The sequence below is a fragment of the Scyliorhinus torazame genome, chromosome 9 (genome assembly GCF_047496885.1).
Source record: "Scyliorhinus torazame isolate Kashiwa2021f chromosome 9, sScyTor2.1, whole genome shotgun sequence".
In the NCBI taxonomy this organism is placed as follows: domain Eukaryota; kingdom Metazoa; phylum Chordata; class Chondrichthyes; order Carcharhiniformes; family Scyliorhinidae; genus Scyliorhinus; species Scyliorhinus torazame.
In genome coordinates, this window is record NC_092715.1 from 142229743 (window position 1) to 142251733 (window position 21991).

Below are 21991 nucleotides of genomic sequence, written 5' to 3' on the forward strand. Positions count from 1 at the left end.
TCACAGCCGCATGCAGGGATGGTCCGGGTGGATGGTGGTACTGTGGCCATGGGTCAGACATAGTCCAACGATGTGGAGCCAGGAGCTCACCGCAGGGCGGGTTGTCATCATCCTCCATGGCCTGCAATAGACACGTGTCCACCCGCAACTGTGTGAGCCCGGCCCGTTGTGCCGCAGGTGGATCGGCAATGTTGGGGGTGGTATGCATGCGGATGGGGTGGGTGGGGTTGGGGAGGGGGGTGAGGGTGCTGGCTGGGTGGATGGGTGGGGGGTGTGGGTGGTCGGCTGTTGCCATGGTGTGCGGTCTGTGGCCATACTACCCGATTCCCACGCCCATCTAGTCAGTGAAGCGGGCGGCTATCAGTCTGTCCCGTGCCCGCTGGGCCAGCCGGTAACGGTGGACAGCCACCCGCCTGTGTCTACCCCGTCTGCCCTGACCATTACCCCCATCCTCCTCATCTGGGGAGGACTGCGCCTCTTTCTGCTGCTCCTCCACTCCGCCCTCCTCTGCCTGCGGCACATCGCCCCTCTGCTGGGCTATGTTGTGCAGGACGCAGCACACCACAATGATGCGGCCGACCCTATCTGACCGATACTGGAGGGCGCCCCCAGAGAGGTCCAGGCACCTGAAACGCATCTTCAGCACGCCAAAGCACCTATCACTCCCCTTGTCGCTACATGGGCATCATTGTACCGGTTCTCCGCCTCATTGCGTGGCCTCCGTATAGGCGTCATCAGCCACGATCGCAATGGGTAGCCCCTGCCGCCCAGCAACCAGCCCCTCAGCCGGGGATGGCGTCCCTCGTACATGCCGGGGATGGATGACCGCGACAACACGTATGAGTCGTGTACACTGCCTGGGTAACGGGCGCAGACGTGCAGGATCATCATGCGGTGGTCGCAGACCACCTGTCTGTTCATCGAATAGGTCCCCTTCCTATTGGTGAACACGGCCCTGTTATCTGCAGGTGGCCGCACGGCGACGTGCATCCCATCAATCGCGCCCTGGACCATGGGGAACCCGGCCACGGCAGAGAAGCCCACAGCCCGGGCATCTTGCCTGGCCCAGTCCACAGGGAAGCGGATGAAGCGGTGCGCCATGGCATATAGGGCATCTGTCACTGCCTGGATGCACCGATGCACCGATGTCTGCGATATGCCGGACAGGTCCCCACTCGGTGTCTGGAATGACCCCGTTGCATAAACGTTCAGGGCCACCGTAACCTTGACGGACACGGGGAGAGGGTGTCCCCCGCCAGTGCCACGCGGTGACAGGTGTGCCAGCAGGTGGCAGATGTATGCCACGGTTTCCCGCCTCGTCCGGAGTCTCCTCCTGCATTCCCGGTCCGTGAGGTCCTGGTACGACTGCCGGGGCCGGTACACACGGGGCGCCCTCGGGTGCCTCCGTTGCCGTGGGGCCGCGACGTCCTCCTCCCCCTCCTCGTCCTGTCGGTCAGGTGTCCCTCCAGCCTGGGCGGCTGCCGCCTGTCCCTCTGCGGCAGCCTGCGCCGCCTCTCTGGCACGCTCCTCCTCCTCCTCCTCCTCCTCATCCAGGTCAACATAGACATTAGCGGCTGCCGCCACGGCGGCCAACATCGCTGGATGATCGGACAACATGACGGCCTGGTGGGGGTGAGGGGAACGACGACATGTCATCATTGCCCATATCCCCTCCTCCCCCCAGCCAGGTGGCATTGACCGCATGGGTCCAACTGTTGGAGGCTGGCACCTGGCCAGGTGGACCAACTCACTTGCCCTCGCATCCCCCTCCCCGGCACGGACCCCCCATCCCACTCCCCGGCACGGAACCCCCCCAACCTCCTCCCCGGCACGGACCCCCCATCCCCCTCCACGGCACGGACCCCCCCCCAACCTCCTCCCCGGCACGGACCCCAACCTCCTCCCCGGCACGGACCCCCCATCCCCCTCCCCGGCACGGTCCCCCATCCCCCTCCCCGGCACGGACCCCCCCCATCCCCCTCCCCGGCACGGACCCCCCATCCCCCTCCCCGGCACGGGCCCCCCCAACCTCCTCCCCGGCACAGACCCCCCCCAACCTCCTCCCAGGCACGGACACCCCAAACTCCTCCCCGGCACGGACCCCAACCTCCTCCCCGGCACGGACCCCCCATCCCCCTCCCCGGCACGGACCCCCCACCCAACCTCCTCCCCGGCACGGACCGCAACCTCCTCCCCGGCACGGACCCCCCATCCCCCTCACCGGCACGGACCCCCCCCAACCTCCTCCCCGGCACGGACCCCCCCAACCTCCTCCCCGGCACAGACCTCAGCCTCCTCCCCGGCACGGACCCCCCCATCCCCCTCCTCCGGCACGGACCCCCCCAACCTCCTTTCCGGCACGGACCCCCCCCAACCTCCTCCCCGGCACGGACCCCAACCTCCTCCCCGGCACGGACCTCCCATCCCCCTCCCCGGCACGGACCCCCCTCCTGGCACTCCCCCGGAGCCCAGCCCACTCTAACCACCCCCACCCCCCCGCCGCACACACGCACACACACAACCCGAGACACACCTCTCCTCACACATTCAGACTGCGGCCACGCCATCGCCTGCCCAGAGCCAACCCCCCAGGCCGTCACTCACCTCCACGCTGGTCGGCCGATGAAAAGGAGATTTAATTTACGTCGACGTGAACGGTCATCACGTCGACGGGACTTCGGCCCATCCGGAAGGGAGAATATCGGCAGGCCGAAAATCGGCTGCCTTGCGCAGACCCGTGCCATTCTCCGACGGCAGCGGCGCCATTAACGCCCCGCCGACTTTTCTCCCTTCGGAGACTTCGGCAACCGGCGGGGGCGGGATTCACGGCGGCCAATGGCCATTCTCCGACCCTCTGGGGGGTCGGAGAATGACGCCCCAGTATTTAAATGTTTCGTACTTTTAAAAAGTATTCTGCTTTCCTTTCTTACTCTCCAAAGTATACTCCATCCGCCACAGTGTTGTTCACTCACTTAACCTGTCAATATTTCTTTGCAGTCTGTTTGTATCCTTCTCACAGCTGACCTAACTTTGTATCTTCAGAACATTTGGAAACATTACATTTGGAATCCTAATCTAAGTAGTAATATAGATTGTAAATAGCTGAGGACCAGATCTGTGCTGAAGTACACTAGTTACAGCTTTCCAATTTGAAAATGACCCATTTTTCTTACTCTCTGCTTCTTGCCCCTAATCATAGAATCATAGAATCATAACAGTGCAGAAGAAGGCCCTTTGGTCCATCGAGTCTGCACTGACCCTCCAAATGAACACCCTACCTAGGCCCACAACCCCACCCTATAACTGGAACCCAGTAACCCCACCAAACCTTTTGGACATTAAGGGGCAATTTAGCATGTCCAATCCACCTAACCTGCACATCCTTGGACTATCCATGATTATATGCTCAACTCCATGAGCCTTTATCTTGCATATTAACCTTTTGTGGCATCATATTGAATGTCTTTTGGAACTCCAAGTGCATCTTCTGGCTATCCTTTATCGACCCTGATAGTTACATTCTCCAAAACTCTAATAAGTTTGTCAAACATGATTTCCCTTTCATTAAGCTATATCGACTTTGTTGCCTGTACTCTGATTTTATAAGTGTATTAAAGACTTCCTAATGATGTCAAGAAAATTATTGGCATGAAGTGTACTGTCACAGCATCCTAAAGTAAAGTAGTATTCAATCATTCATGTGTGGAGGGGGGATAAAATGTCTTTTCATGGCTTGTCTACATTATATGCCTAAGTCATGTTGTCTGAACATTAAGTAGAAAACGTTTGTATGCCCTGTTGTGTTCTGTTATGACTTAAAAAGAAATACTTTTGTATTTTACAGGGATATATGAAGTACTCAGCTCTTTTCTATGGATATTACAATAATGAACGAATGATTGGTGTTTTCAAGTACAGGTTACCATTGGCTTATTTCATGGTTGGTGTGGGATCCTTTGGATATAGTCTCATGGTTGTAATTAGAACGTAAGTATTGAATAAATTGTGGAGACAATGTTTAAATTCTTGCACAGCTCTTATCAAATGCATCCATGAATAGGCCGAAGCAACCATTTCAGAGAAATTAATTATAAGACAGTTTTAATCTCAAGGTTTATGTGACATAAACCATGAGGTTTGAGACATTTTCCAATGTCACCTGAATTCCAATCTGACAGTGTAAATCTTAAACATATATTATATATGTGGAAAATATTCGTTAAAACTATTCTTGTTTAATGACAGTTTTGATCCTATATAGAATGACAAGAAATGCAAGAGAAAGTGGAGTTGATGGAGATGATGGAGATTTCAACTTTAGCTGGAAAATGTTTACCAGTTGGGATTACCTAATTGGAAATCCTGAAACAGCTGATAACAAGTTTGCATCCATTACAACTAGTTTTAAGGTAAATTTAGAGCTCTGGAAAATGAGTGGATTATTATTCATGTCCATGTTGACATTTTATTCAGAGCAGTTGGGAAAAACATTTGAAATTGAATATTTCTATCTCCCAGCAACATGGAAATTAAGGAAATCGTTGGGCGGAACTCTCCATTTTGAAACTATGTGCAGTGGTGGGTAGCTCCGGTGGTTCCTGTCCCGTCGACCAGAATAGCAAGATCCTGTGCCAGATTCTGTGCATGAAGCTCATTAGTCATGCACAAGCAAGTTCTCCTCCGACTCTCCTCGTAGCTGATTCATCCAGCTGCCCTCAGCCCGTGGGCTCCAAGATCCCAGCGCCACATTTAAATAGCAGTTCAACACGCTCATATTACTCTCTCCAGACCACCTTTCACCTGAAGACAGGCTGTTAGCAATTCAGAGCAAAAAAGCGAGCAGCTTCAAGAAGAAGTCTGATCCTCGAAACAACCTCTTTCCCCCTGTGCCCATCACCCGCGAGGCACCCATGCCCAATATGAACCTCCACCCACTGCATCTGGAGTCTTCATCCATACCCTTCCTGTAAACATGTGAGCTTTTGATGCAGCCTTGTCATGATCTAGCTTCCCACCCCTCTGCCTTCCATTGTTCATCTTCATTCACCTCCTTGCTTCCTTGCGTGCCCTCAACTTTCCTCCCACAACCTCCTTGCACAGCCCTCCTTGTCTTCGTTAGATCACACCCCCCTCACATCCCACAGCCTCATCTTGCACTCTACCCCCGGTCGAACTGCAAACCTTTGTTGCAGTGGCAGTATGGGTCCCACAGCACAGTGTTGTCCAGATAGATGCTTGTGTGTGGATCCAGCAGAGGGAGACCCCAAAATCCCCAAGCCCTGATCTGCTGTGGTCACACAGGAGGGTTCATGGGTCCAACAGCACAGTGCTGTCCATGTGGACCAGCTTGGCATGGAGAAGGAGGATAGGAACCACTCTGCTGTAGTAGTTGTCTACAGCACATCAGGAGCAGTGCAGCACCATGGCAGAAAGTTGCCTCACTCACCCCGAAGTTTCTAGCGAACTGAGGATCGCCTCGTGTATGCCGCTCATTACCAATCGCAATGTAATTCCCGCTGGCATGACACAAGATTGAAAGACGTGATGGGATGCAGGCAGATGTTTTAATAAGAATTTGTCAGGTGCAAATGAATGCAAATGGCATTTGTGCCACCTCCTAGCAGGAAGAGCGACCCATCATTAATCCGCCATCGGGAGAATTTCAACGTGATTTTATGCTGGTGGGTTATTGACTTTAGGCTCCTGCCAGATTCACCCCACCCATCTGCCACCAAACCTACCGTGGGCTGGTTGGGAGAATTCTGCCCATTTTTTCAGTGATGGCCTTTCTCCTTGGAACGTAATGCTATGACGGGGGGAATTGCAGAATTTTGTTTCAGCAGGAAGGCAAAAATAGCAGTACCTCTCCAATTCACAGTGGTGTGTGACTTGAAGGTGATTGTATTGCATGGCATGGCTACTGCTGTCCTTCTTGATGGTAGACTTAACAGAGAATGGAGGTTCTGTTAAATTAATATTATTGAGTTAGTGCAGTACATCCTGTACACAGGCAATGATAGAGCAGATTGCACATTGATTCCAGTGAAAATGATACCAGTCAATTAAGTGAACTGCACTGTTTTGGGAAGGTGTACATCTTGAATATTGTGTCTATCCACGAAAGTGGTGTGTACACCACTGTCCCAATATAAACCATATAAATGATGTGTAGGCTTTGAGGGGCCATAAGGTGAGTCACTCATCGTAGAATGCCCAGCCTCTGCTCTGAACTTGTAACCAGCTATTAAAATGGCTGGCCCATTTCAGCTCCTGGTCAACGGTGATTGCCAAGATGTTTATTATCGGGTTCTCGGTGACAGTAGTAATGCTTGCAGAGATGACTAGGCCTTTTCTTGTTTGAGTTGCCATGACCTTCCACTTGTCAGACTAAACCTGGATTCTACCAGAGTACGTAAACTGCAACACACTACATTAAGAATGATTTCATCTAGGTCGCTTTACAATATTTTTTATTTTAATATAAAATATTAATAGGTGAGAAATTTGCTTGCATAACACACTTTCCAGGTTCAATTTGCATTGATTCCCTGTGAGCAGGCAGCACTGCAGGCTGCCATCTGTGGAGCCTGTGTGCCTTCTCTCATTGATATTGTTGAAGGATCCCACATGGGTCACCTGCCCCCAAGGAATTGACATAGTTTGCATAGTGATGCTACGAGAACAAATTTATCTTCCAATATGTACTGATAATATTATATATTTACTAGCTGACCTCATCTGATGTTACCAAGTCAAGAGAGTCATGAAGGCACCGTGCAGAATTCATGCCAAGTAGGATTAGACCTGTTGCGTGTAAAGCAAACGTGATAATCACTACGCCACAGAAACTACTGCATCTGGTATTCCTAGACAGTCTCCCATCCAAGTACTAACCAGGCCTGCATCTGCTTAGTTTCTGAGATCAGACGAGATTGGGCGTTTTCAAATTATGGGTAGGTCCAAGTAGGATTAGAGAATGGAGGGATAATTCGACTAAGGAGAGGAGGGAGAGTGAGAGTTTCCATCTGCACCTGAGACCTTGCCACTGGAAATGATGGGTGACAGGGAAGCAGCAGGGAATGGTCACTACTTTTGATATCTGTCAAATCCTGCCTCAAATGTGTATTAGGTTACAATTATCATTTGAAATCATGAAATTAAAAATTTGAGAACAGAACTAATTTCTTATTAAATGAAATTTCCTGTAATTTTCCATTTCCTTTCCATGATTCGCTTTTCCTTCCCCAAATTTTTGACTTCTATATTGAGACCCCTTGATATTGCAGTAACCGATGAATTAAAACATTTTTGCTTGTTACTTTATATTCATAGTGCAATAATACAGTACAGACGGAGATGATTCTGCCATTTCTGCCTGCACTGGATCTTTGAAAAGGTAGCACTCCCCTGATTTTTTTCCCATAGCTCAGCGCATTTACCCCCCTTCAAGTTTTATCCAACGAGGTTTTTAAAATTATTATTGAATCTGCTTCTACTACACTTTAAAGCAGTGCTTATAACAACTTGCTACATCATTTTTTTAACCTCAGGTTGCCTTTGTTTCATCTGCCAGTTGCCTTAACCTTGGTTATTAATCTTCTGCCATTAGAAACAGTTTTTCTTCGATTACTCTATCAAAACCCTTCAGGATTATGAACACCTATCAATTTCTTCCTTAACCTTCTGCACTGTAAATTCTATGAAAAACCTTCTCTAATCTAAGGAGAACTACGGTAGCTTCTCTGGACTCTCCACGTAACTGATGTCTTTCATGCTTGGAACCATTCTAGTATATCTCTTCTTCAACTTATCTTTTTCAAACTTTGCACTGCCTACATCTTCTCACCTTATAGATAGCCACCCACTTACTATTCCATTAAACACTCTTTGACTGTGGGGTGACCACCTCCTGCAACATGTAATGGAGGAAATTCTCAGACCACCCCATGCCCTGCAGTAACTCTTCAAGCTCAGAAACCCGGCAGTGAAAATACAAAAAGTGCATAAATGATTACTTTAGAAAGGTAACCCATACAGTTACCTTTAGTCATGTTAACCTGTCCATAGGCAGTGACTTTATACATTTGTACATGTTGTTTTGTTAGGAATCCATTGTGGATGAAGAGGAAAACCAAAAAGATGAAAATGTTCACCTCAGGAGATTTCTTATTGTTTCAGCTAATTTTCTTATATTTTGCTGTCTTGCTGGAAGTGGCTATCTCATTTTTTATGTTGTGAAAAAGTCCCAGAAGTACTCAGCATTGGAAACATTATCATGGTATCAGAAAAATGAGGTAAGTGATAAACTATCAAAAAATGCAAGGAATGATTGCAGAAACACAAACATATGTTTTTTTCTATTTTCACAATGGAGCACACAATTTGTAACTTTGTTAACAAACTTAATCTGCTCAGTTGAAATGCATTGCTTGCATTTCCTGTTACAGTCCTAGTGTTGACCTTTTCTATCATACTTAGCTATACAGAAGATTATTCACAATCAAATATTGTGTGATGTTGCAAACAATAAAGAATATGTTCACAATTTATCCTTTTCTGATGAATCTGTATTACTATTTTTTCCGTTATTGCTTCTGTCTGTTCTTTTTCCCTTCTTTACTTTCAGCTATTTTACCTTATAATCCTCTTCTGCTTCTCCTTCTGTCTTGATTTTCCTGCCATTTCCAGCCTCAAAGTGTTTGGTTCAGTTTTGAAAAAAATTATGTTGCCAGGTCATTTAGCGGATCGGGTACTCAGTTCAGTGGCAAATACAAAAGATGTCTACTGACTTTAAAGACTTTTTGACCTAGACATTTTTGAACTTGGCAGACCTGATAGTTTCAAGATTTCTGCAATTGGGACAACAGATATGAACACAGTTCCTGTGACCACAATATCTCCTCTGGTGAACTCTTTATTTCTGCCAACTTCATTGCCAATCATAATTTTGTAACCATGTCTTCTAAGTAGCACTTGGATAATAATTTCATATTATTCTGTAATTTTGTTCACTCATTTATGGTTCCATGTTTATTGATTAGGTAGTGTTCAATATAAATTCTGCAATGCAAATTGCATTTGCAATAACAATAGCAATAACTATCTTTTCATGTTATTCCTCTTGCAGATTGATATAGTCATGGCATTGTTGGGAATGTTTGTTCCTCCACTGTTTGAAACCATTGCTACCCTGGAAAATTATCATCCCCGTATTGCGTTGAAGTGGCAGTTGTGGCGAATGTTTGCTCTTTTCCTTGGTAACCTGTATACATTCCTGTTGGCTCTTATTGATCAAGTCAATACACAAGTGAGCTGATCTCTTTGTTAGTATATTATTTCCTTCAGTATAACTTTATTTATAGGTGAATTTGAACTAGCAAGACATGTTTTTCATTTCCATTATCAGCTTTTTACTATGACTGAAAGGATAGGAGGTTAACGAGTGATGGGCAGAAATGAATGGAAAAGAAACTCTGTCTGCTGTAAAGCCATAGCTGATAAGTAATGAGCTGCACATTGGCAAAAGCTGTGCTTTTACAGCAGATGGAACAACTCTACACCTGCACTGATATAAACACTTCTCCATATGGGTTGCTAGGTAGGTGTGACAATATTTTCAAATATGGTTCATGGTGTATCAGTGGGTGAATTCCAGCAAAACTTTTCTGGCTGATGATCACTCTAATATGTGTAATTTGACATAAAAAATGATAGGTTGTCATTAAAGTGTTTCTGAAGAAACATCAGCAAGATGTCTCCAGGTCTGTTGTTGCCACCTACCTTGGGCCTTTTCTGCATCTCCATGCACTCATTGTAAGTGCATCAATCACCTGATGAATGCATGCCCACACTACACCCTGGCCTCTCTGGCAGCCTGAAATAAGCTGGCACCATAAAGGTTGAGTGCAGTTAATAACTTCATAGTCACAGAGAGAATAGTACTTTCAAAGACTACATTTAAAAAAATCAGCTCAATGACTTTCACCCATTTGGTGTGATTATGATTGAATTTCTTTTACTTTGGCTTGTGTTCAGCACACACAATTTGATAACAAGGGAAATTTAGAATATGAAAGAAGGATAGATAGAATATAAAAACAAATTGTAAGGGCATTTTAAATCAAAGGGTGGGATTCTCCGGCCGCATCCGCCCGGCGACTGGAAAATCCCGCTGCAGTCAATGGACTTCTCCTGCGGCTTGCCCGTGGCGTTCTTGCGGCGGGCAGGGTGGAAGATCCCAGTCACAATTTCTTCATTTAGAGTATTGTGAATCTTTGGAATTGTCTACTCGATAGGACTGTGAATACTCTGTTGTTGCATATATTTAAGGCTAAAATAGACAGGTTATCAAGGGATAAGGGGGAAGGAGAAATGAGGAGCAAGATCAGTTATGATCATATGAACTGGAGAGTAGTCTCCTATTTCTGATGTTTTTATGTGTCCCCGAATATAGACATTCTAACTAGGGGAAATATCCTTAAGAATTCTGTACGTTTCAATAGAATCACTTTTCATTCTTCGATACTGGTGGTTCCCAACCTGTGAGTCACCTTTTACAATGGGTTGCAGAAACAACATTTGGTGTTATGAGCTCACCCTTCTGTGAGGCAGCAATGAGTCTCGTGGAGAAGAGACTCAGGCCGCACCGGCCGTGGACCCATGGGATTGATGCCGCCAAAACACAAAGGGGTGAATCTAACACGCTCTTTAACCTTAAGAAGCACTTTTAGCAGTGAACACCACGCGAGCCTGGGATGGTTGTGCACTGACTTGGTTTGGGCAAAAGCAAATGGAACTGAGTCACTGACTGAGTGTGGGAAAAAACTTCGCAGGTCATGTGGCTAAGTCTGAAAGATGAGTGGCTGTTTCAAAGTTTGCTATGTTTCTACTTCTGTAGTACAGGCTCCGTACCCTAGGGCTGGCAATCTTGCTTCACAGGCACCAGCAACTTAGCAACTAGACCAAAAAGGGCTGTGCCTGGGATGAGTGGGGGAAGTGTTGGTGGTAGTGGGTAGGGTAGATGGTGGTGACAAAGAGGGGGCAAATTGTGTGGTTTAGCTCAGTTGGCTAGACAGCTAGTTCATGATGCAGAGCGAAGGCAGCAGCGTGTGTTCAATTCCCTTACCGGCTGAGGTTATCCATGAAGGCCCACCTTCTCAACCTTTCCCCTTGCCTGAGGTGTGGTGATTCTCGGATTAAATCATAACATTCAAGGCTATGGACCAAGTGCTAGCAAATGGGATTAGGTAGACGGGTCAGATGTTTTTCATGCATTGGTTCAGACTCAGTGGGCCAAAGAGCCTCTTCTGCACTGTATTATTCTATGATTCTGTGATTCTATGATTCAGTCAGCTCTCCCCCTCAAAGGGGAAAGCAGCCTATTGTCATCTGGGACTATGGCGACTTTACCTTTAATTGGGTGTGTGGTAGCAGGGGAGCTAATTACTGTGAGTGAGGAAGGGGGCTGATTACAATAACAAAAGTGTGTGTGGAAGGGGAATGAGATGATTACGTTGTATGTGCGTGTGTGTGTGTGTGGGGAGGGGGGGATGCTGATGACTGGACAAAGTTGGGAAGAGGAGAATCATGAATTGTAATTCACGGGTGAAGGGGGCCTTCACTGAATCTTCTGTCACTGTGGAATATGGAGAGCTTGGCCAAAACTTACATGAGTATCATAATTTTTTTTTACAGGGCACTTCAAAACAGCGATTTTCATATTTATATTATGTATTATATGTTGATCTATTACAGGTATACACAAACTTTAATAATTCTATACTAAATATAACTACCGTTTGATTGCTGTTTTGTTTTTGCTGGTGTCTGGGTCACATTGATTTTGAATTGTTAAAATGGGGTCACATTGGAAAATAGTTTGGGAAAAGCTGGTTTAAACTCGGGAGAAAAAGGGCCTAATCTACTCAGTCTCTCCACATATGCCAATCCCACCCCAGGAGTCAGTCTAGTTATATATATTTGCACTTTATCAAAGGTTAATATATCCTTCCTTAGGCAAGAAGACCAAAATTGTACACACACATGGGGCAGAATTCTCTGATCTGGGACTATGTCCCATGGTGGTGACGGGGAATGTTTCTCGCTGCAGGGGGAATTGGAACCATGCCATATCTTCAGTCTCCGGCTTAATTAATTATCCATCCGGAGGTTTTGAGCCATCTTCTGTGGCAGGGCGAGCTTGATTGCACATGTCCTGCTGTCATATCTGGGTGGCATATTTAAAAGGGGCCCAACGTCACTGACGCACCATTGAAGAAAGAAGATAGATCTCCAAGAACCCTCTGAGGCTGGAAGATCCATAGAATCCCTACAGTGCAGAAAGAGGTCAGTCGGTCCATCAGTCTGCACCGACCCTCTGAACGAGCACCCCACCTACGCACACTGCTTCCCTCCCTGTTCCTGCAGCCCCGTAACCCCATCTTACCTGCACATCTTTCGATGCTAAGGGGCAACTTAGCATGGCTAATCCACCTAACCTGCACAACTTTGGACTGTTGGAGGAAACCCACGCAAACACGGGGAGAAAGTACAAATTCCATACAGACAGTTTCCCAAGTCTGGAATCGAACCACGGTCCCTGGCGATATGAGGCAGTAGTGCTAACCACTGTGCCACCATGCTGCCTACTCAGTGACAATGAAGCTGGAAGATTTACTTGAATAATGCTCCCCCACCCACTGCTGTGGTGTTTCAGGGTCCAGGGTTGCTGCTGGCCTCCATCCTGAGTTCCGGAGGCAGCCCCAGGCAATCTTTAGGTAAGTACCGACTTCTGCACACCACGTTGTTTCAGACATGTTCTGTGTGGGTGTGTTTTCTCGCTGGCATTGCGGAGAATTGGGCTTGGGGGGAAGTTTCTGGTCAAGCTTCATCTGCAGCCCATTCGTTGAATGCAAATCAATTTCCCGCCAGCCTCCAATGTGTTTCCCGATTTGAGATGGTGGGCACTAGCGGAAGATCCTGTGGGAAATTCTGCCCCCCCCCCCCGCCCCACTAGTGGGGGCATGGAAGAATCCCAACAGTGCGGTGTAGTTTCATCCGGGCTCAATCTTTTTGTGATATTCGCAAATGTACCATTTCCTGCCCTAATTGCTTCCTGTACCTGCATATTAATTTAGTGATTTGTGTATAAGAATACCCAGATCCCTCACGATTTTTCAATCCCTTACCATTTAAAGCTTATCCTGTGTGTGTATTTCCTAACAAAATGGATAACTTCACATTTCTCCATATTATATTCCATCGGCCATGCTCTTCCCCACTGGTTGCACTGGTCATATCCCTTGTATCCTCTTCACATTCCCCTCGCAGTTTACTTTCCCGCCTATTGTCAGAAATTTGAATATACTGCACTCGGTCCCCTTATCTGTTCATTGATATATTGTAAATTAATGAGTACCAAATACTGATCCCCTTGACAGCCAGCTGGTTACAGCCTGCTAAGCAAAAAAATACCCTTTTATTTCCATTATTTGCTTTCTGTTCAATAACAAATCCCTAATCCATGCTCATATATTATCCCGTCCCATGAGACCTATTCTTGTGGAATAATCTCTTAGTGGGTCTCTATTAAATGCCTTTTGCAAATGCAAATATATTTTGTCTACTAGCTCCCCCTTAACCACCCTACTAACTATAAGCTCAAATATTTCCGAACAGATTTGTCAAACATAATTTCCTTTTCATAATTCCATGTTGACTCTGTCTAATTAAATTATGATTTCTAAATGTCTACCATTCTCTAATAATAGGTTCTAACATTTTCTCAACTATTAATTGCAAGTCTATAATTTGTTGTTTTCTTGCTTCCTCCTCTTGAAATAGTGAGACCGACCATAGGGATGCCCCACCCTCCACCCCTGCACCCCACACCCCCGCCACACCCCCACCTACCCATCCACCATCCACATCTGGCGACCACCCAGGGCAACACACAGATTAGCCCCTATGGGGGCCATGGTGCAGACCCCTGTTGGGTGCAGTGCCAGCTGATGGTACCCATGGAAACAGGGATGGGTTCCAGGGCCAGAGGCCCCCACGGTACTGGCCACCAACAGTGGGATGGGGGCGGGGCGGAAGGAATATGTCACCCATGCTCTTGGGTGACAGGTGGGGACGGTCGGTGGGGGTGGTTGTGTTGAGCCCAAGCCACCCACAGAATTGGCCCATTCCCCCCCTCCCCCAATGCCCACCCAGACCCCCCCTTCGGCCAGGCCAGACCAGCACGCTCCTCACACCTATCGGTCGGAGCACCAAGGCAGGTTGTAACAGTGGCAACAGGTGTGTAATGTGAACAAATATTTACAGATTTGTGTCCTAGCCCCTATAACTAAACCGTGCCATGCATCCGTGCCAACTTAATTGGTGTCTAACTTCCTGGCATTATGGGTCCTGACATAACACCTAGGTGGTTCCCCAAATGGTACAGCAGGAGTGGAGACGGCCTGTTGTGATTCCTGCCCTGCGACCTGGATCCCCGTTCGTGGGCAACTTCTGGGCGACTGGGCCTGTCTGGACCTGGCTGCTGCTCGGTGTGCTGGGTGGCGGGGTGCCGCCCTGTTCCACCCACTGCCCAACAGATGCACCAGGGACAGGAGGTGGCCTGTCCGAGGTGTTGTGGCATTCCGTTACCTCCCCATACGGGAGTCACCGGCATGGACCCCATTGCCTCCTCCTCCCTCGGGGTGCCCGATGACCACTGGGCTACTCCATGGGACGGGGGTGTGAACGGAGCCATCACCTGAAGTTCTCCTGACACCTGGTGCCAGTCCTGGATTCCTGCTCTGGTCTCGACCAGGGTCTGCACGCTTGCGGCCATGGAGCACAGGGAGTGCGCTATCTCCATCAAGGACTGCACCACATCACCCATTGACTTGCAAACCACCTTCTGAGTTTGTGTTACATCAGCCAGTGACTGACCCATCTCCCTCTGGGACTGGGCTGCCTCTTTCTGTGTGTGCGCCACATCAGCCAGCGCATGGGCAATGCCGTCGGCTATCTCAGCCATGGCCTACTGTGACTGGGCCATGCTCAGGAGCGCCGCTGCAATGTCCAGGTGGCTTTGGTAGAACAGAGAACATAGAACAATACAGCGCAGTACAGGCCCTTCGGCCCACGATGTTGCACCGAAACAAAAGCCATCTAACCTACACTATACCATTATCATCCATATGTTTATCCAATAAACTTTTAAATGCCCTCAATGTTGGCGAGTTCACTACTGTAGCAGGTAGGGCATTCCACGGCCTCACTACTCTTTGCGTAAAGAACCTACCTCTGACCTCTGTCCTATATCTATTACCCCTCGGTTTAAGGCTATGTCCCCTCGTGCTAGCCATTTCCATCCGCGGGAGAAGGCTCTCACTGTCCACCCTATCTAACCCTCTGATCATTTTGTATACCTCTATTAAGTCTCCTCTTAACCTTCTTCTCTCCAACGAAAACAACCTCAAGTCCATCAGCCTTTCCTCATAAGATTTTCCCTCCATACCAGGCAACATCCTGGTAAATCTCCTCTGCACCCGCTCCAAAGCCTCCACGTCCTTCCTATAATGCGGTGACCAGAACTGTACGCAATACTCCAAATGCGGCCGTACCAGAGTTCTGTACAGCTGCAACATGACCTCCTGACTCCGGAACTCAATCCCTCTACCAATAAAGGCCAACACTCCATAGGCCTTCTATCAACCTGGGTGGCAACTTTCAGGGATCTATGTACATGGACACCTAGATCCCTCTGCTCATCCACACTTTCAAGAACTTTTCCATTAGCCAAATATTCCACATTCCTGTTATTCCTTCCAAAGTGAATCACCTCACACTTCTCTACGTTAAACTCCATTTGCCACCTCTCAGCCCAGCACTGCAGCTTATCTATATCCCTCTGTAACCTGCTACTTCCTTCCACACTATCGACAACACCACCGACTTTAGTATCGTCTGCAAATTTACTCACCCACCCTTCTGCGCCTTCCTCTAGGTCATTGATAAAAATGACAAACAGCAACGGCCCCAGAACAGATCCTTGTGGTACTCCACTTGTTACAGAACTCCATTCTGAACATTTCCCATCAACCACCACCCTCTGTCTTCTTTCAGCTAGCCAATTTCTGATCCATATCTCTAAATCACCCTCAATCCCCAGCCTCCGTATTTTCTGCAATAGCCTACCGTGGGGAACCTTATCAAACGCTTTGCTGAAATCCATATACACCACATCAACTGCTCTACCCTCGTCTACCTGTTCAGTCACCTTCCCAAAGAAAACACATGGTTGCCTGTGAAACGGCAACCCAGTCCTGGGACTCGCCGAGCACCTGCACAGAATACCCCAAGCCTTGGACATGCTGATCCACAGCCAAAACCATCGCCCCCAATGCATACTCTGTGGACGCCACACATACGCTTTTGGCCTGGGTGATATGCATTTTCGGCACCATCTCCTGCTGCTCCACACGGTTGCAGGTGCTGGATGCGCGCCGACAGCCCCTCATGAAGTCCCTGACTCTGTGACTGCATCTCCACCATCGATGGGACTGTCCGTTCCAGAAGCCCAAAACCTGTCTGGACGGCACCTAGTTCCTCGGGTCGGCCTGCCCTCCGACCGTCCGCCCCCTCGGATGCTCCTACCTCCACCTGTTGTATCGGAGCACAGGTGGTGCGCACCAGATAGTGTCCTGGAAGCCTCTCCACTAATATGCCCAACCGAGGTGAGTGCCTCTGGGAAGGTGCAGGGTGTTGGAGACAGCAGTGACGGAAAATGTGCCATCCTCCGACCTGAGCTCTGGGGTGTCCTGAGACTAGGGTGGAGGGCTGGTGTCTGAGCTGCATTCCTCGTCGCTGCTTGGCTCACGTGGGGGCTCCAGCTGTGGAACTGGCTTGGTGCTGATTTTCCAAGGCCTGGGGCATTCTGTGCAGGTACTGGCCGAGACCCAATGGGGTTGCTGCCTCACAGGCAGTTATGCCCCAGAGTTACCCTGGAAATCGCAGCGGCGCTCCTGAGCGTGGCCCAGTCACAGCAGGCCATGGCTGGGAATGTCGGGGACATTTCCCAGGCAGTGGCCAATGTGGTGCAGACATGGAGGGAGGTGGCCCAGTCCCAGAGGGAGATGGCGCAGTCACTGGCTGATGTAACACAAACCCAGAAGGTGGTGGCACAGTCAATGGGTGATATGGCGCAATCCCAGATGGAGATGGTCCACTCCCTGTGCTCCATGGCCGCGAGCGTGCAGACCCTGGTCGAGACCAGAGTGGGCTTCCAGGACTGGCAGTGCCAGGTTTCGGGGGAGCCTAAGGGAACAGTTCCACTTGCACCCACATCACATGGAGTAGCTCAGGGGCCATCGGGCACCCTGAGTAAGGTGGAGATGATGGGGCCGGTGCCGGTGATTCCCGCAGGGAAGGTGCTGGAACACTGCAGCACCTCGGATTCTGGTCTCCCCCCCCCCCACCTCCCCTAACCCCCACCCCCCTCTCCTGTCCCTGGCACATCTGGTTGGCAGCGGTCAGAACATGGCACACCATGCCACCTGGGACACCCGAGCAGCAGCCGGGCCCATTCAGGCCCAGTCACCTCAGAGTACGCCCGCCAACAGGGACCCATGTTGCAGGGTGGGAATCACAGCAGGCCGCCTCTACTCCTGCTGTATCATCTGGGGATCCACCTAAACATAGCGTTAGGGCCCATAAGGCCAGAAAGGTAGACACCAGTTAAGTTGGCATGGATGCAGTGCAGGGCATAGTTTAGTTCTAGGGGCCAGGGCACAAACCTGTATACATCTGTTCACAATAACAGCTGATACCACTGTTACACCCTGCCTCCTTGTTCTGGCTGATGGGTGTGAGGAGTGGGCTAAAGAACAAAGAACCTAGAAAATTACAGCACAGGAACAGGCCCTTCCGCCCTCCAAGCCTGTACTGATCATGCTGCCCGTCTGCACTAAAATAAACTACTTTTCAGGAGACCATACCCCTCTATTCCTAACCTATTCATGTATTTGTTGAGCACAGTACGAAGTCTTACAACACCAGGTTAAAGTCCAACAGGTTTGTTTCGATGTCACTAGCTTTCGGAGCGCTGCTCCTTCCTCAGGTGAATGAAGAGGTCTGTTCCAGAAACACACGTATAGACAAATTCAAAGATGCCAAACAATGCTTGGAATGCGAGCATTAGCAGGTGATTAAGTCTTTACAGATCCAGAGATGGGGTAACCCCAGGTTAAAGAGGTGTGAATTGTACCAAGCCAGGACAGTTGGTAGGATTGCGCAGGCCAGATGGTGGGGGATGAGTGTAATGCGACATGAATCTCAGGTCCCGGTTGAGGCCGCACTCATGTGTGCGGAACTTGGCTATATGTTTCTGCTCGCCGATTCTGCGTTGTCGCGGGTCCTGAAGGCCGCCTTGGAGAACGCTTACCCGGAGATCAGAGGCTGAATGCCCTTGACTGCTGAAGTGTTCCCCGACTGGAAGGGAACATTCCTGCCTGGTGATTGTTGCGCGATGTCCGTTCATTCGTTGTCGCAGCGTCTGCATGGTCTCGCCAATGTACCATGCTTCGGAACATCCTTTCCTGCAGCGTATGAGGTAGACAACGTTGGCCGAGTCGCACGAGTATGTACCGCGTACCTGGTGGGTGGTGTTCTCACGTGTAATAGTGGTATCCATGTCGATGATCTGGCACGTCTTGCAGAGATTGCCATGACAGGGTTGTGTGGTGTCGAGGTCACTGTTCTGAAGACTGGGTAGTTTGCTGCAAACAATGGTTCGTTTGAGGTTGCGCGGTTGTTTGAAGGCTAGTAGTGGGGGTGTGGGGATGACCTTGGCAAGATGTTCATCGTCATCAATGACGTGTTGAAGGCTGTGAAGAAGATGACGTAGTTTCTCCGCTCCGGGGAAGTACTGGACGACGAAGGGTATTCTGTCGGATGTGTCCCATGTTTGTCTTCTGAGGAGGTCGGTCCGGTTTTTCGCTGTGGCGCGTTGGAACTGTCGATCGATGAGTCGAGTGCCATATCCCGTTCGTACGAGGGCATCTTTCAATGTCTGTAGATGTCTGTTACGCTCCTCCTCGTCTGAGCAGATCCTGTGTATACGGAGCGCTTGTCCATAGGGGATGGACGACGGCATTGCTGCAACAGCCTCAGTACTCAACACCGACAACTGCCAATCTCCAGACGCAATTCTGCAACTCATCCGCTTCATTCTGGATCACAACGTCTTCACCTTCGACAACAAGTTCTTCATCCAGACGCACGGAACAGCCATGGGGACCAAATTCGCACCCCAATACGCCAACATCTTCATGCACAAGTTTGAACAGGACCTACTCACCGCACAGGACCTTCAACCGATGTTATACACCAGATACATCGATGACATTTTTTTCCTTTGGACCCACGGCGAAGAATCACTGAAACGACTACACGATGACATTAATAAGTTCCATCCAACCATCAGACTCACCATGGACTACTCTCCAAAATCAGTTGCATTCTTGGACACACTCGTCTCCATCAAGGACGGTCACCTCAGCACTTCGCTTTACCGCAAACCCACGGATAACCTCATGATGCTCCACTTCTCCAGCTTCCACCCGAAACACATTAAAGAAGCCATCCCCTATGGACAAGCGCTCCGTATACACAGGATCTGCTCAGACAAGGAGGAGCGTAACAGACACCTACAGACGTTGAAAGATGCCCTCATACGAACGGGATATGGCACTCGACTCATCGATCGACAGTTCCAACGCGCCACAGCGAAAAACCGGACCAACCTCAAACGAACCATTGTTTGCAGCAAACTACCCAGTCTTCAGAACAGTGACCTCGACACCACACAACCCTGTCATGGCAATCTCTGCAAGACGTGCCAGATCATCGACATGGATACCACTATTACACGTGAGAACACCACCCACCAGGTACGCGGTACATACTCGTGCGACTCGGCCAACGTTGTCTACCTCATACGCTGCAGGAAAGGATGTCCCGAAGCATGGTACATTGGCGAGACCATGCAGACGCTGCGACAACGAATGAACGGACATCGCGCAACAATCACCAGGCAGGAATGTTCCCTTCCAGTCGGGGAACACTTCAGCAGTCAAGGGCATTCAGCCTCTGATCTCCGGGTAAGCGTTCTCCAAGGCGGCCTTCAGGACCCGCGACAACGCAGAATCGCCGAGCAGAAACTTATAGCCAAGTTCCGCACACATGAGTGCGGCCTCAACCGGGACCTGGGATTCATGTCGCATTACATTCATCCCCCACCATCTGGCCTGCAAAATCCTACCAACTGTCCTGGCTTGGTACAATTCACACCTCTTTAACCTGGGGTTACCCCATCTCTGGATCTGTAAAGATTTAATCACCTGCTAATGCTCGCATTCCTAGCATTGTTTGGCATCTTTGAATTTGTCTATATATGTGTTTCTGGAACATACCTCTTCATTCACCTGAGGAAGGAGCAGCGCTCCGAAAGCTAGTGACATCGAAACAAACCTGTTGGACTTTAACCTGGTGTTGTAAGACCTCGTACTGTGCTCACCCCAGTCCAACGCCGGCATCTCCACATCATGTATTTGTTGAGACACCCCTTAAAAGTCACTATCGTATCTGCTTCCATCACCTCCCCAGCAGCAAGTTCCAGGCTCCCACCACCTTCTTTGTAAAAAACCTGTCTCGTACATCTTCTTTAAACCTGGTGCACGATCAATAACTACTAAAACGAGGTTGTAGTACAACTGAAGGCTTTAATAAGCTAGAACTGTTCCCCAGCAGCTCAGGTACAGAATGAGGGCTGCTGGGATGGCACGGGTTCTTATACCCCACCTATCAGGGTGGAGCTACTATATACAGCCAATGGTAAACACCTAGGTTTAACCAATGGTACTTCAGCCTCTCAGGTACCGTAATACCTGATAATACCACATTCACCCCCTGTTAAAAGGAGTCCGGCGGGGGTGGTGGCCAGTAACAACAAAATGTAACAACATGGTATGATCAGATATGGAGGTACCGTGATACCTCCTTACAGCGAATATTTACAAGCATGGCGGGTAGATCTTGGTAGAAAGTTAGAGGGATGGCAGGGAAGGGAGTGCAATGTTCCTCCTGCAGGATGTTTGAGGTGAGGGATGCCGTTAGTGTCCCTGCTGATTTTACCTGCAGGAAGTGCTGCCATCTCCAGCTCCTCCAAGACCGAGTTAGGGAACTGGAGCTGGAGTTGGAAGAACTTCGGATCATTCGGGAGGCAGAAGGGGTCATAGATAGCAGCTTTAGGGAATTAGTTACACCAAAGATTGGAGATAGATGGATAACTGTAAGAGGGACTGGGAAGAAGCAGTCAGTGCAGGGATCCCCTGCGGTCGTTCCCCTGAGAAACAAGTATACCGCTTTGGATACTTGTGGGGGGGGGGACTTACCAGGGGTAAGCCATGGGGTACGGGCCTCTGGCACGGAGTCTATCCCTGTTGCTCAGAAGGGAAGGGGGGAGAGGAGCAGAGCATTAGTAATTGGGGACTCGATAGTCAGGGGCACAGATAGGAGATTTTGTGGGAGCGTGAGAGACTCACGTTTGGTATGTTGCCTCCCAGGTGCAAGGGTACGTGATGTCTCGGATCGTGTTTTCCGGGTCCTTAAGGGGGAGGGCGAGCAGCCCCAAGTCGTGGTCCACATTGGCACTAACGACATAGGTAGGAAAGGGGACAAGGATGTCAGGCAGGCTTTCAGGGAGCTAGGATGGAAGCTCAGAACTAGAACAAACAGAGTTGTTATCTCTGGGTTGTTGCCCGTGCCACGTGATAGTGAGATGAGGAATAGGGAGAGAGAGCAATTAAACACGTGGCTACAGGAATGGTGCAGGCGGGAGGGATTCAGATTTCTGGATAACTGGGGCTCTTTCTGGGGAAGGTGGGACCTCTACAGACAGGATGGTCTACATCTGATCCTGAGGGGCACAAATATCCTGGGG

At 49.2% G+C, this 21991-nt stretch overlaps 1 protein-coding gene across 1 annotated transcript in view; it reads left to right on the top strand.

Annotated features, from left to right (window-relative positions):
• LOC140430124 (transmembrane channel-like protein 2-B) overlaps window positions 1–21991 on the top strand; it is a 187363-nt gene that overhangs the window by 75319 nt on the left and 90053 nt on the right. Inside the window, exons 9-12 of the mRNA XM_072517637.1 lie at window positions 3845–3987; window positions 4262–4409; window positions 8106–8294; window positions 9128–9307. Of these exons, the coding sequence (XP_072373738.1) occupies window positions 3845–3987; window positions 4262–4409; window positions 8106–8294; window positions 9128–9307 (660 nt within the window). The remainder of the gene's footprint in view (window positions 1–3844; window positions 3988–4261; window positions 4410–8105; window positions 8295–9127; window positions 9308–21991) is intronic.